General features: G+C 40.8%; 1 protein-coding gene across 1 annotated transcript in view; it reads left to right on the forward strand.

Moving 5' to 3' along the window:
• The window catches only part of UVRAG (UV radiation resistance associated), an 86,933-nt gene extending 71,130 nt beyond the window's left edge, over positions 1-15,803 (forward strand). The window contains exons 14-15 of the mRNA XM_058824768.1: positions 2,682-2,773; positions 12,236-15,803. Of these exons, the coding sequence (XP_058680751.1) occupies positions 2,682-2,773; positions 12,236-12,938 (795 nt within the window). The 3' untranslated portion in view covers positions 12,939-15,803. The remainder of the gene's footprint in view (positions 1-2,681; positions 2,774-12,235) is intronic.
• Positions 15,804-16,256: the final 453 nt, after the last annotated feature.

Here is a 16,256-nt window from a genome sequence, read left to right on the forward strand (position 1 = left end):
TTGGACTAGAGCAGACCTTAAAGATCATCCAATTCCACCCTCCTGCCATGGGCAGGGAAATCCCCTCTAGATCAGGTTGCTCCAGGCCCTATCCAGCCTGGCCTTGGAGCCCCATCCTTCCAAACCTGAGGCAGCCCCAGCTTCTCTGTGCAGCCCATGCCAGGGCCTTGCCACCCTCACAGCCAAGAATTTCTTCCCAGTATTCCATCTAACCCGTGCCCTCTGTTAGTTTGAAGTCATTTCCCCTTGTCCTGTCATTTCAGGTCCTTGTCCAAAGTCCCTCTCCAGCTCTCCCAGCCTGTCTTCAGAGCAGAGGTGCTCCAGCAGCCCTTGGTGTATCTCCATGGCCTCCTCTGGATTCAGTCCTTATGAATGTTGTTCAGTGCCTTACTGTTTGTTGGATGAGGTGGTTAACTAGCCCTGCATGTGTGGTGTTGGATGTTTAAAAAATTAAACTTAAGGGAAGGTGTATAAGAAATGCCTTATGGATTGGGGAAAAAGACAGTCCTTACTAATATTTGTTATTTTACATTGTCAGAGGTTAAGGAGAGGAGGAAGAGGAATTCTGATCTTTTAAGTAAAAGAAGTTGTTTTTAAGCTCCTTCCACCTCCTCGTTTGCATTTGTTTGTTGTTGTACCTGTAGTGGCCTGCATAATGCAGCAAAGCAGAGATTTCTTTGTTAGGATATGTGAGACCACTACAGAATTGTGCCAAGCAGGAGTTAACCTTTGCTACATTCATGTGGTGATAATTTTGAATCCAGACTAAAACCCAATTCATCAGCTGGTTTTTGAATGTTTTTTTCTGTTCCTAGAAGGCAGATAAGTTTTTCAGTGATTTCTGCATTTGTAAATACATCAGCAGCAGCTTGTATTAATGCAGACACAAGGCAGTATTGCTTTGCTTTTAATCAATTACAAAGCCAAATAGTATGCAGTTTATGAAGCCAAATAATAACTTTTTCTAGGGGTTTCATGAAACTTGCATCCTAACTTTACTTAATATACATCTCTACTTTGGAAATATGAAAATTTTAGTAGAAGCAGTGGTTTTGCTCATATTTGGATACTGGAGTCTCCCATGAATTCTTCTAATCTTGGCTGTTGAAGAGATCCCTTAATCCACCTTATTTTTGTGCTCTGAAACCTTAAAATGGAAGAATGACTATAAAAAGGGGTATTCCATGAACTTTTCGTTGTTGGAGGAGAAACAAATGTAAAGTTTTTGAGTTGGTGGGTTTTTTCTTCTTTATTTCTTTTGCTCCAAGCTAATTCTCCAGTTAACGAATTCCACTATAATCCCATCAGGAGAATGTGGTGATGGTTTTGTAATTTATATTGTATGGTTGTCTTAATCCAGGTTCTGTCATTGTAGCAGAAAATATGAGCCCAAGCCCACCATATGATTTGGCTTTGTCCATATGGAAATAATAAACTGTAATAAATGGCCAGCTGTTGTACAATACAGTATTGAGGGTGATTTTCTTCCAAAGTAATTATTCTTTCTGAAACTCAGACAAGCACAAAAATGATTCCCAATTTCAAGAGTCTTTTTCTCTGCAAAACTGATTGTTTGGGAGAAGTCAAAAATTTTTGAAACCTATGATACTTTCCTGCATCTTGCTGTCAGGAATTGTGGAAACAGGTGTTTGATTCTAAACAAAAGAAATTTAACTTTGAATGAGACTGTTCATGTTTCAGCAAGTAGCTCTATCAGCACTAAATTTGTGCAGCTCCTGTGTGTGCCTGTGTTGGAGTCCAGCAGAGACTTCTATAGTGTGTTAATGTATGCTGAGAACTGCTTATTAAATTGGTAGTGCATCATTCTAGCAGCCTTAGAGTTACTGGAATGTAGGGTGTTTGGTCTTTTTTCATATTTTAACTACACAAGGGATACATTTGTCTGCAAAATTTCCCTGAAATTTTGAGATTCAAACTTGAAAGACAAGACTTTTTCCCTTCCATGTGTTGTTTTCTTCAGAGGTATTTTTAATTTGTTAAACACAGAGTTTAAAATTCTCACCAGTGACAGTTATGTCATGTGGACGACCTAAGAACAACTTGTAGGAGTCAATATTCAGGTTAAAGTATGTCAGTTTTTAAAGCCTTTCCCTTTGCTAAGTAGCATCTTAGTGAAGTGATTTGGGTGCTGGATTTAATTATGATACTGATAACAGGTGTTTAAATGCTGATGTGAACTGTGTAAAGATCACAGATATTGATCAGCTGTGTCACAATATGTATTTTTACTCATTGATGTTACTGTAATAATTCCATTACTGATTCCAGTATACACTGATACACTCAGACGGACAGGTACACACAAATTAATATTTGGAATTCATGAATAAAGAACATTGTGATGAAATTTGGTGTCTTCCCATAATGGTTGTGTTTTTATTGAGCTGTAAACCTGCTCTCCTGTTGCAGATACTAAATGGAGAAAGTGTAAGGAGATTTAAGAGTGAGGTTGACTGATTAGTTTGTCCCTGTTCTTGGATGGGTTTCCTAATACATGTAGTAAATAGACCATTTTCTTAAGGGAAATAAATATCTTGGAACTGCTGGATAATCATCCTAAACTTTCTAAAAACCTAGTGACTTAACTGACCATGATGTTGTATTCTTTGGCATTTGGAAAGCTGTGCTAATTTTAGGAATTGTTTTTTCTGGTTTTGTAGCTTAGATACCAGCATGGGCTGAGTACTCCAGATCTAAGGCAAACTCTTCCTAACCTGAAAAACTTCATGGAGCTTGGACTGATGGTTAGGTGGTAAGTATTTTTTGTACTTTATAAGAAAGAGGTGGGTACTACAAAAAAATTGAAGGTAAGGATTTGTCTCAAACAAACAGCTCCTCTTCACAAGTTGAGAATTCTAGGTGAGATTATGACCTTCCCAAAATACAGACTCTGTAACTGTCCACAATTTTCTACTGTTTTCTTAACGCTCTTACAAGTTCTTCCATATGATGGGCCCACAACCCTTCTCAGAGGTTGATGTAGCAAGGGAATCCTGTTTGAAAAAACAATGTTCTTCACCAGAGGGAGGTGAATTAATTGTTGTCATAAGACTATTTAATGTTTGGTAGCAGGTGCACCTTCTGTACCAAACTGATCAAGTAAACAAGTCGTAGCCTGGGCAGTCCCTGACTGTAATTCAAGTGAGCTGCACAGGAATCTAAAAGATAAGCAGCACAACCTCTCTGTAATATAATTGCTGCTAATGAAAATAGCTGTTGCATGTTCACTGTTGTTGCTAAATGAGAAGCTACATTAATAAATAACTGAAGGTTATAGTATCTCCCACAGAAATCCCATGTACTTCTGTTCTGATTCACTCTGGAGGATTAAGACTCATCTTCTTCCACTGTCTGCAGAAAATCAAATCAGACAGGTTTCTGTGTTCTAAGGCTTAAGTTAGTTTAGGTTTATCTTGCAGCAGTTGTTTGAGCAGGAGGCTTAACCAGTTTTCCTTAAACTGAGGTGAACTTCATTAAATGTGAAGAACAGTTTACTACCCAATGGATTTCAACAAGTGATGGTTTGTATTCACATGGTTTTAATTTATGCTCTTTGAATTGCGTGCACTCATGCAGTCTCTTGATTTAAGCAATTGTTTTGTCCTGCATTCTCATCTAATCATAGAATCATAGAATGGTATTGTTTTCCTGCCTTCTTAACTCTCATGAGCAAAGCAGTTTCTTCTCCCTACATTCTCCTCTTTTTAAAATTGATTTTGATGTTGAAAAGTACTTGTGTGAATCCTACTGTAACAGGTCGCAGGGAATCATAGAATGGTTTGGGCTGGAAGGACCTTAAAGATCATCCAGTTCCCACACCTTGCCACGGGCAGGGACACCTCCCAGTAGATCAAGTTGCTCCAACCCCATCCAACCTGGCCTTGAACATATCCAGGGATGGGGCAGCCACAGCTTCTCTGGGCAACCTGTGCCAGGGCCTCGCCACCCTCACAGAGAAAATTTTTTTCCCAATATTACATCTAACCCTTCCCTCTGGCAGTGGAAGGCCATTCCCTCTTGTCCTGTCATTCTAGGCTCTTGTCCAAAGTCCCTCTCCAGCTCCCATGGAGCCTCTTCAGCCACTGGCAGGAGCTTTAAAGTATCTGGAGCCTTCTCTTCTCCCAGGCTGAACACCCTCACCTCCAGGTTGCTGTTTGGAGTCTTGGCAAGGGAAAACAAATATAGGAGTAGGAAAAGTTTCCTCTTTCAGCAATACTGTAAAAAGTGTTGCCTGATGGAAATTCAGCTCAGCTAACAGAGGAAGTAAATAGGTCCTGAGAAAAGGAAGCTCAGCCCCTTGTGCAGTTTTATTCTGTAAGTAATTTCAGACACAGCTGAAAAGATTCTCCCTGCTTTTGTTTTTTCTGTAGCAAGAAAAGCCTTCTTCATTAGGAAAATATCACTGTGAGTCTTCGTGTGGTATCCCTCACAGTAGTATAAAAATCCTCAGATAATGTGTGATACCCTTAGAAAATTTGAAAATGAAGGGCCAGACTGTGATATCTGTAGCACTTCTCTCTGCTCATCAGTAGAGTGGGAGGGGTGCAGGTCATGGCTGTCTACTACAGTCTTGAATAAACAGAAGTGGGTTGACACTGGAACATATGAAATGGGAATTATTTTCAGTGTGGATACCTGTTCTTCCCTTCTGGCATGTGCTGTCTCTGAGGAACTGATCTGGAAACTTTAGTTATGCTTCGGAGCTTTTGCCACCATACAATCCTGTTGTTTTTTATAGGTGATGCACAATCATTAATAAAAGAAAGCACTTTTTTTTTTTGGCTGGATAATATTTCCATGTAGGAATATTAAGCATAATTCTTCTTGAGTATTCCATTCCCTTCTCCCCATGGTGTCTATGCCTCATTTCCTTCTCATGTCCAGAAGTTGTTAATTTTTAACTTATTTCTTTTTTAAACTGATGATTCCAATCAATGCTTCTTAATGCTTCCTAATAATATAAATGGAAATGAGGCTTTACAGGTAGTCTGTCTTGAGGGGAAAACTGGCTAGACTTTCATAATTGGGCAGAATACAGATGTCCACTGTCCTGTGGATAATACCTGACTACGAACATTGAAACAAGCAGACAAGCCTCTAGCTGTTAAAATGAATATTTGAAAGAATTTTTTGTTTTCAGGTTACTGTGAGTCATCTGATACTCTCTGACAAGCTGTAGTCAGTAAAATATTTCCAGGTTATTCTTTGTTTGCAGGATAAGAGCAGAGAGACAAGAGGTTTTCTTATCCACATACTCACTTGCACTGCCTGATTTGTTTGGTTCTCTTGCTGATCTTCAGTTTCCTTTCTGAGCACTGTAGCTGGGTTTTTCTGAATTTAAGTTCTGTCACCACCATAATCATTACCATTTTAGATTAAAAGTAAGCCCAAAAAATGCTCCATGGCTTTTGTAGAAGAGCTCACTTATTTCATACATCCATCAGAGCAAATTTGGCTGTAAAGTGTCTCCCTCAATCTTCTGTGAGTTCCCCTTTTTTGCTTTGAGCTCTGGGCTAGCCTTTGGCCCTTTGGAAGGTCTGCAGAGTCTAGTGTTTGTCCATCAAGGTTTAGTGGCTGGTTCCCTGAGCCTGGTGAGATTTGTGTTGTCTTGGTTTCTCAGGCATTACATTTAAATGATTAATAAATGTTTTCACATCCCAATTTATGTGATTTATTGCAGCAAGCTTGCAGATCTGCAAGCTCTGCTTCCATCTTCATACCTCTCCTGGTACCAATATTCTGCTGTGTTTACTTTTGTCCCCCAAATCTTTTCTGTTTCCTTTGGGAAATACTTCTCTCTGTTTCCAGCTTTTTAGTCTTGGAGTTTTACTGGCTTCCAGAAAAGTAGCTCAGTTTTTCAGGTTAGCTTTTGTGGATGCAAAAGGCCCTATGCAGATTTTGTCTTAAATCCTTTTTCTTGTTAGCAGGCAGTTTATACCAGCATTTGAGACAGAATCATAGAAAGGTTTGGATTGGGAAGGACCTTAGAGGCATGTTGTTCCACTCCCCAGCCAAGGGCAGGACACCTTGCACTAGACCAGACTGCTCCAAGTCCTGTCCAGCCTGGCCTTCAACACTTCCAGGGATGGGGCAGCCAGACTTCTGTGGGCAACCTGTGCCAGAGCCTCACCATCCTCACAGCCAAGAATTTCTTCCTAATCTTTAATCTAAATCTCTTCTCTTTTAGTTTAAAACCGTCCCCCCTTGTCCTATCCCTCTCTGCCTCTTTTAAAAAGTTGCTCTCCCTGTTTCTCATAAGTCCCCTTCAAATCCCCATTTTCGTGTAGTCTGTCCATTTTTAACATTTTTAATTAAAATAATTGTATTTATTTTTGCACGTTCAGATTTACCTTTCCCAAGTTTAGGCTCTTTAGATTATAGTTGCATTAAATCAAAAGACTCTGACTCATTTTCTCTCCTATTCTTCAGCTTTTTTCCTTTTTTTTCGCTTTGTAACTTATGAGGGATAGTATTTGTGATTAACAGAAAGCAAAGAACATGCTGCAAACTTGAGCAGACTAGCAAGAAGATTTTTTCTTAGCAAGTAGACAGTAGACTTATCTAAATACACTATACCCCTTTTGAGTGGCTTGTCTGTAGGCAGGGAGATGCCCTTTTGAGGTGCATTTAAAAGTTTTCCTCAAAAATACTTGGGTGCCAAGGCTTAAATTTGTGTTTTGAGGCTGTGTCTTGATTAATATACTGCTAGAATCAAGAGGAGCCCAAAACTTCTTAGTTATGAAAACTCTGATGGCTTGATTTATGAAGATTTCATTTTTTAAAAATGTGTTGCCGAATTTCTTTGCTGCCAAAAGATGCACTTTCATCTTAACTTCATATTGGCAGCCTTCCTATTGCTATTGTACATTATTTTACCAGTAATCTCTAAGAAGGTGAGAAACTATCATAAGCTTCTTTTTAGCACAGTTGACATGATATTGGCTCTGAACTGCTCGTGGAGCTTCAAGCATTTCAGATAGCTATAAACCAACTAAAACACCTTCATTTACTGTTCTTACTGCCATGAGGCCATAGTTTACAACACAAAAAGATCAAATGGTGTTTAGGTTTTTGTGGGTTTTTTAAAGAATTCTCATAGCAAAGAGCTGTAGCTGTGGGTTTTGGCTTTTGGCCAGGCAATCAAAATTTAGTATTTTGTCCAGCTGTGATCCAGTAATGTTCCTCACAGGAAACATTTTGTGTGGAGGAAAAGATACATATTTGAGCCTGTAAATGGTATTTTGTCCCTCATATTGCTTTACAGTTTTTCTGAGCCACTTGCAGACAGATTGAATAATCACAAGTGAGTCTGACCGAAGAAACATTTTATCAAAACTGCAATCAGAATGTGTTCACTAAGAAAATAATTTCAGAAATGTTTGTGTCTTACTTTAGTCACTTTATCTCACTTGTTTACAGTGGGGAGTCTGTGTCTTCCACCTTAAGGCTAAGAATGCTCAAAGTGACTACTTGGAACTAGTGAAAATTAGTATTTTGGGAGAAAATAGCTACTTTGTCATTTTGCTGCCAGAAAAACTTAGAGCTGAAGTCAGACTGTTAGAATTGGCTTTTGAGATTTGGATACAATTGAAACGTTGAAATTGGTGACCTGAGGCTTCTCATTGCCTTTTTTTTTTTTTTATAATTTAGAAATCCTGCTTTCTGACAGGAACTGTACATTCCCATATGCGTAACCAGTTATAGTGTCATCCACTAGACTAAAAGTCATCAGGCCCTAATGACAGTTAATCAAATCAGTTTTTAATCTCCACAAGTCACAGGCCATTCTTCTTGGACAGATGTCCACACCTGTTTGGTGTCTCAGGAGACCAACCAAGGGATTGTTTCTGGAAGCTGAATCAGCCCAACCAGCAATTCAGCTCAAGGCTGTGCCTTAGAGTAAAGGGCTGTGCTCCTACAAGCCAAACCCTTCTCACTGGGGACAATACCTCACAGTATTAAAGTGTGTGAGTAACTGGATGAAAGTTTTCTAAAATTATTCTCTTTCATATACTTTTATGAATATTACATAAAATAATTTTAAAATATTACATTTACAATATTTTTATTAATTTCATGAGCTGTGAAGCTCAAAGGACAAGGGACAATGTCTTTAAACTGATGGAGAGTGGGTTTAGTTTAGAAATTAGGAAGCAATTCTTCCCTGTGAAGGTGGGGAAGCCTGTGTTCAAGGCTGGGTTGGATGGCGCTTGGAGCAACTTGGTCTAGTGGAAGGTGTCCCTGCCCATGGCAGGGGGATTAGAACTAGATGGTCTTGAAAGTTGGTTTCAAACCAGACCCTTCTGGGATTCTTTCTCTGGACTTTACCTTGATATCAATGCTGTGAATTCTAGTAACAGTACTGCCTCAAGGAAAACACAAATGGAATAGACACCCTCCATCAGCTGCTTGTTTTCATAGGTATTAATAGCAGCCTTGTATTTTTTTTGTTTTTTTGAGCTCTGTGCCTCTGTCTAAACATTACTTCTGAACTAAAACCTCTACATGACTTCCCATGCTCACCTGGAGGGAGGTGATAGCACAGGAAAAAACATTTAATCCACATAAGTCATTATGGATTTATTTTACTTGCCTGCAGACTATGACCATTATTCTGCTTAAAAGAGAGCTATTTATCTTCTCATGTTTGCCTTGTAGACACTTCTCACTTAGCCTGAGCTTGTTGCCTAGGTTGCCCCTGTGATCAAGAAAAGGCATCCAGGGAAGATGACTTTCCCAGTGATCATAACTGGCTCTCAAATAGGGGATTAACACTCTTGCCTCATTTTTCCTCTCCAGTGACTGTGGAACTCTTCAATGGCTGATTTCCAAAACCCTTTATACATATTTACTTCTATCTAGATGCCTTAGATAATATTTGATAAGCAGACAAACCGTACTATTGACTTCATTCCTCCATTCTCAGATTTGGGATGTTATCCCTGTATTTATTCCTGACTGAAGCTCAACACATCTTATTCATATTTATTGGTAGCAATGGGCAGAGTTCTGAACGCTGCTCCCATATTTCTCCAGCAGTTTAAAACCTGGTTTTGAAGCCTTAAAGTCCATTTCAGTGCATGTCAACCAAGGAATCTAAAAAAAAAAGAAAAAAGAAACCAGAGTAAACCTTCATAACACTTCTCCTATCCCCCCCACACCTTCTTTTCTCTCCCACTGACAATGTAAAGAGACAAAACCTGAGACTTTCAGTCAGTGTGCCACCTCTTCTTCAGTTCTCTTAGGGATAGGAGTCTCTCTTGCCATGCCATGGAGACTTCTCCACAAGAAACAGTTGTCTTTGGCTTTAAGGTCACAGTGAATCAGCCCCCAAGTAAAGGAAAATCTCTTTGCAGTGTGAAAGTCTCTCCCATGCCTTGCAGTTTTCCCACAGCTGCTTTCATGGGCCATGTCAACTTATGGGGTACTAAGGATGAGCTGTTATAGCATAAAAGCAAAAGTTCTCTTCAGCCATCTCTAGGAAACAGAGGTTTTCTTATTCTGTTCCTGGGGCAGGGTTTCTCATCCCTCTCATTTTATTCTGTTCAACCTACTTCAACATCTGCTTACTTCAACACGGGTGCTTCTGCTCATGGCTGTGGATAGAATGCTACATCCCCCCAATGCATTCCAAGAGTTACAGGGAAAAAATTTAAGTCTGATGTATCAGTTATATCTTAACCATAATCTTACAAGAGAATTTCAGCCCAAGACTAAGGGATCTCCTCAGTCTCCTCCCATCTGGGATTTGGCTTCTTCATTGACCTCAGTGTCCCATGTTGTTTTCTCTACGTGTCTTCATCCTTTTTCCTGATTTGGGAGAGAATTGGTGTTCACAGGTTCATTTGTTCTCAAGCTTTATCAACTGAAACAGTTTTGTATAGAGTTCTGCAGTGCTGGAAGGTTGATCTCATCCAGGCTCTGCATTGGTGGGATCACTCACTGTGCCTCTCTGTTGGCCACGGGGTCTTCACCGACACTGTGCGAGTTGTGCTGGCTGCTGGCACCACCCTGTGTCTTCTCTTCATGTGGGGCACTGTTATAAATGAATAGTCCAATTTAACAATTAAGGAAATTTATTAAATTATCAGAGTATAAACTTGGAAAAAGCCACAAGCGAATCAACTCTGAGACAGGCGATCAGGGTCAGGGAGACTTTGGATTTGGCCTCTATCGCACCAAAGTCCCTGTGGGTCTCCAAAATGTCATTTCAAAGGGATCTGTTTTATACAGTCTTTTGGACTCTGGAAGGGGGCTCTTCTTTAGCATATTTTAGCATATTATCATAGTTTTTTCTTTCTTGCTACCTCGTTTCTGAGAACCGGTGGATAATTCCTGAAATCCTGCCAGGTGAAAACTTTCAGGGATAAACTTCTAATGATGGCTATCAAGTGCCTCTTGCTGGGGTCTTGTCAGAAGGAAAGAAATCCTCGAAATATACATCCCATGAGACAGTGTCCTCCTGGTGTTTGAATCTCCATTCTTTATCACGTAGCCTATTCCTGCTTGTTGCCCAAAATTGGCTTGGTATACAAGATGCTATGGTTTTAATTTCCTTTAGCACAAATTTTTGTATGACATCACAGGCACCAAAAAAAAAAAAAAAAAAAAAAAAGAAAAGCTGCTGCTTCTGTCCTTCTGTCTGCTGCATGGCTGGCTAAAAGCAGCCAAGCAAACAAACTTCATTGCAAGCCATGCTGAGATAGCCACTGCAGCACAGTGGTGCCCCAGCCACACTGATTTTGGCCAAGCAGTCCCAGCCATGTGGCTGCTCCCAGCCTCAGGGCCCCCTCCAGCACCGGTCATGGGGCCATTCCCAGTGCTGGTCCCGGCCACATGGTTGCTCCTGGCATTGGGATGGGCCCTGAGGGCATGGCCCAGCAGTGCTGCCAGAAAAAAGGACCAGTGGGGTTTCCAGGAGGTGGCTTGGTACTGCTGGGAAGGGGCCCCAGCCACCCCACAGGGATGGGGTCTGGCAGGCTTCCTGGGAAGGGGCATACATCGCAGCAGTGCCCAGCCTGGCCAGCTCCCAGTTACCTGTTCCAAGGCCAGAAGCAATAGAGCTTTCACAGGCTTACCTGTCCTTAAATATGTTTTCACAGAGGTCTATGCAGCTCTTTTAAGTGGTTTAACTGGGGGTTGATCTTCAAAACTAGCCAACTGATTGGGTGTGCCAGATCCCCACAGGGAACCACCCTCGCAGCCCATGGACTCCCTCCCCGCCTAAAAACCCCAAACAATCTGTTAAACCATGACACAAGATTTTCCCGTGCCAGACAAAACGTATCAGGCCTTGAGCAGGAGTTTCTTTTAAATGAAATTCATGGAGGACATCCTGACAGTGGCTGAATCTTAGAGTTGTATATTCAGTAGATCAATAATAGCTGGTTTTTTACTAATTTTTTTTTTAATTCGGGAGGAAAATGAACCAGCTGCTTATGTTAATGTATAGCATGCTATTTATATATAGGGTGGTGATATAGTCGCATAAATATTGAGCTGATGAAGGAAAGTTCTCATAACACACCTGAGATGACGTAAAGTGGATTTTCCAAGTTACAGAGCTTGAGACAGTGAAAGTAGCTTGTAGAACTGTACTACAGTAAGTTAGACTTGTAAATTAGGCTTGATTGGTTCATGTTCCTTAAGAAATAGAGGTTGGCAATTGTCCAAAGAGTTTTGGAATGACTGGCACAGAAAAGCAGAAGATCTGGCAAGAGTAACCCTCTGTAAATAGTGAAGTTGTTGTGCTTTTTCTCCTTTGTGCAGCTGTCAGGGAAGTCTGCTGTTCGATTCTTTGCTCATAGAGAATTCAGATGTTATTACTCACTTTTGAAGAGTTTATGATGACCCAATACAAGCCATAAATACGTAAATATATGGTCAGCAGTAATATTCCATAAGTGCAGCTCAGTCCTATAAAATGGTGTTAACAGTGTGAATTAGCATAATGTGATGGTTTCTTGGGTGATTGGCTTGCCAAACCATAGAGCTGTGTAAGTGTTCCTACAAAACCTGTTTTTCACTACAGCTGTTCCCTGGGCTGTCTTCTGTGGTTCATATGGCATGTTTGGGGTTTTAGCTCTTTGGGATAGAAGTTGGCCAAATGGAGCCTGGAGTTGTGATAAAACAGTTGCTTCAGCCTTTGGTTAAACATCTGTGTTGCTCATGAGCGTGCCTGATGGGTGTGATCTGTTCTTCCCTTCTTTTACAGCGATCGACACCATACTTCCAGTGCAATTCCTGTTCCAAAGAGACAGAGCTCTAGCTTCGGCAGATTGGATATTGGTTTTTCCAGTGGGCTTCCTTCTCCAGATAAAGGACTCCGAAAACGAGCCAACACAGGAAGCGAGAGACTACAGTACAAAACTCCTCCTCCTAGTTACAACTCTGCTTTAACACAGCCTGTTGCTGTCACAGCCTGTGTGGGAGAGCTGGATAAAAAACCTGGACCCATATGTTCTTCCTTGGACACCTCTATGGACTCCTCCAAAAGAAATACCAAAAAAGGCCAGGACTTGTGCAGTAGTTTAAATGGAGAAAATGGAAGCCTAAACAATACCCAGGACAGGCAGGAACCTTTCCTAGGACGTTCTAGTGCAATAAATGGGGCGTTTCTGCCTGGCGAGTGCTCTGGCCCCATGAACAACAAGCAGCCCTGTGAGTTTCAGCCCCCGCTCAACCCCGTGCTCTGCTGCACCGTGGAGCAGGCAGAGGAGATCATGGGTATGGAAGCAACAGGGTTCAGCACAGGAGATCAGCTGGAAGACTTTACCTCCATCCCAGTGGAACATGCTGTAGCGGTTGAGTGTGATGAACAAGTGCTAGGGGAGTTTGAGGAGTTCTCTCGAAGGATCTGTGCACTGAACGAGAACATGTCCAGCTTCCGCAGACCTCGCAAAAGTTCGGACAAGTGAGCTCGCACGGAGATTTGATAGCAGACATTGAGGTGAAATCAGTGATCTGAAATAGAAATAAAATTGCACTTATTCTTTATATTAATTATGAAAATAAAAAAGCTTAAAGTTGTTCCTATGGTGTTAGACAAATGGACTTGAGCACAATAACACAGGATCATGGTGTATTCACAGCCCAGGTAACTTCATTCTGCTTTAAGTCCTTTTCTGTCTGGTATTTATAATCTGTTGAAGGTTTTGTGGGGGTTTTTTTCCTAGGGCATTGGAATCCATTTACAAAGGCTTTTCTGAAAACAACTTCTAGTGATGATCAGCCCCCTCTATGAATGTTTATGTTCTTAATTATTATTTAGAGTTAAATTTATTTTAATCTTTTCAGAAGAAAAACCCTTTAATTTAATATATTTTTATGGTAAGATGTCTTTACATTCTCCCATGTACTCCTGTGTATGCTTGAGCAGTGTAGTCAGTATTAGAGAAATACCATGAATTTGGTACAATTGGACAACTTTATTTTGGCTGTGCTCTGTAGCCTTTGAAGTTCTAGTTTGCACTGAGGAGTCTTCACTTGGCAGTGTGAACTTGCCAGAGAATGAGCACCTGTGTGATTTTTTTTGTAGTTTCCTTGCACCTGGTTAATCAGAAATGACATTTGGGGGTTTTTCCACTCTTCTTTTCCTCCAAACTTGCTCTTCCTACCAGTGGAAACCTTGAGGAATAAACCACCTCTAAGGTTCTGTGTAATAGTCTCAGCCTGACCATTCCCCACTTAGGCTGGGCACAGATCTCATTAGTAGAGACTTAATGAACCCAGTACCAACGTGGGGTTCAGCTGCTGCCCTCCAAGGTGTGCAGTGGGGACAGTGTGCCCTGAGACACTTCAGACATCTTCCAAAAACCCAGACTGGGAATGAAGCACTTTGGAATTAGGTCAATGTGTGGAATTGCTCCATCCTCTGTGAAAAGAAGGCACTTAACATTATTCACCTGAATTTTTATTTTTTTAACCATCTATACTTTGAGGGGAGAGACTTCCAGTGGTTTGCTGGAGGTGCAGATTGCTGTTGAGTCGGTTACCACTGCCACATGTGTTCAGCTGCACTAATGAGAAAGCAATTTGCAGCCTGCTTTGTGATTCCTGGTATGTATTTCAGTTTGGATTTCATTGCTCTTGCTTTCTATATTGTATACCCAAGAATCTGAGCTCAGTTGTGAGCTCTGAAATATAAAAGTATATAGCAGAATAAAAATACTTCATCTTGTCTGGCTTTTTTTTCTCTCCCTGGTTTATGTTTTCTTTTGAACCCACAACCTAGTCTTTTCCTAACTTCACTGTAAGGCTAGCTGAAATTAACTTTTAAAAAACATGGATATGTATAATCTCAGCTTTCTGTTGTCAAAAAAGATGTGTTTGTGAGAACCAGTATACATAATAGCACTGTTCTAGAATATGCATTTTTCCAGGTAACGCCTTAATAATTGTATTAAAACTATATTCACATTTCTTCAGTTAGCTTTTAATGGTTGTGTCCGCAGTTGAGTGGTTGGATAGAGCCTCTCTGCAGCAGTTTGCTAGCTTTGGTCTATCCCAGGATGATGTGCTAGATGGGAGCACTTGGAAACCTTGATTTTGAGACACTGAACATGATTTCATGTTCAGTACAAAGTTGGACACATCCATGAATATCTTCTCCCCCAGATTAGCTCCTCTGTTCAAACCTCATGAAAACTTCCCTGAAGGAAGCGCTGCAGAAGCTTTGGAAAGGAATGGGTAGGAAGCTCTTGCTGTCCTTTGGCCTAGAGAGGGAGAAATAAACACCTGTAAGAACAGCACTTCGTAGTGATGAGCGTAAGATAGCCTGTCCTGGGCCCTGTGCCATCTTCTGATACCAGTGTAATTTCAGGTGAAATTCAGTAACTTTAGGTCAGTTTTGCACCATGTGGGATGGGGCTGGCATACTCGAGGCAGCACAGGCCTGTTTGTGCACACACTCGTGTTCCTGTATAACAGAAAAGCATCAACACATTGTGTGGGATGGTGACTTTTCAGAGCAACCCAAAGAATAGTTGTGAAGTCACTGCATTTTGTAGGTGAACATGGCAATTTAGCAACATGTGAAAGTAGGTTTGTACAGCATCAGTGGGACTTTTTTTTTCCACTAGTTGTTTATTTCTCAGGTTGCACAAACCAAATGAAGTCTAGTTCTCCTTTCCAATGTTGTGTGGCTGTTCCTGTTTAACCCTTGTAATTGGTAATGTGCTAAACACTATAGTTGATTTTTGCATCTGTTGCACAAAGCTGCTCAGATGGACTTTCTATAGATTATCTTTAGTTAGCCTTACATTATCCCTGTGTTTCTCTTGCACTTCTGCCACTTTCCATGTAGCAGGTGGTGTGAGGTGGGACAGCATCACAGGGCTGATGGAGCATTGACCAGCTCCTTGTGGCTGTCAGGAAGGGGGTTGTACAGACTGCAGCTGTGTCATAGCTTTCTCCTTTTGGTGTTTATTTTTTTCACCCCCTGTAAATTACTTTGGAAATAGTGTAGTGGAAGAGAAACAAACAGGAGGTTTGAGGGTGACATAATGGATCACAGTGTATGTTCAATTTTCAAGAGCCTTTCAGTTCCTGCACAGCTGTGGCACTTAAAAGTCTGCAACTGTCTTCAAATTAAGAAAGCATTTCATTGCAATCTCAATCTAATCCTTCATTAGAAATCCTTAAGATTTTTGAGCATATTAGTTTTGGAATATCAGATCCCACTATATTTTTATAGCAAGCACAACAGCATTGGTTTATCCTTGCTTGACCAGGTATTTAAAATAAGCAAGACCAGAATATTGCATAATAAATGACACATTTAAACTCTGTTGGCAATTGCAGGAAAGCTCATCTGTCTTTATAAAATAAAATTGATTTGTATCTCTCCATTTGTGTGTCTTCTTCAATGTATCCTTTGTGTTTGTTTTCTTTATGAGCCTGGTTTAAACCCCAGTGGCCTTCCCAGTCCCAAAACTCCTTGGCTTATCATCAAATCAATATTGCTTCCACTGTGAATGGTTGGGCAAGAAGACTTGCCTGAAGGACTCACTGCCTTGATGGCTCCAGATCCTGTCTCAGAAGAGCTGGTACTGCACTTCTTGTTCATGCTTCTCCCGAAAAGATGGCATGCAGCTAGAAAAATAGCTCCAGCCTACACTGGAGGCTGGGATTAAGCTGGATTTGTAGACATTTATGGGTACTGGAAATACAGTGTTCCTTCATCAGGGAAGCACTGCTACTCATCCAGCACCTTCTGTGATTCCAGCTAATAATCA

Source organism: Ammospiza caudacuta, chromosome 2 (assembly GCF_027887145.1).
Source record: "Ammospiza caudacuta isolate bAmmCau1 chromosome 2, bAmmCau1.pri, whole genome shotgun sequence".
NCBI classification, from domain to species: domain Eukaryota; kingdom Metazoa; phylum Chordata; class Aves; order Passeriformes; family Passerellidae; genus Ammospiza; species Ammospiza caudacuta.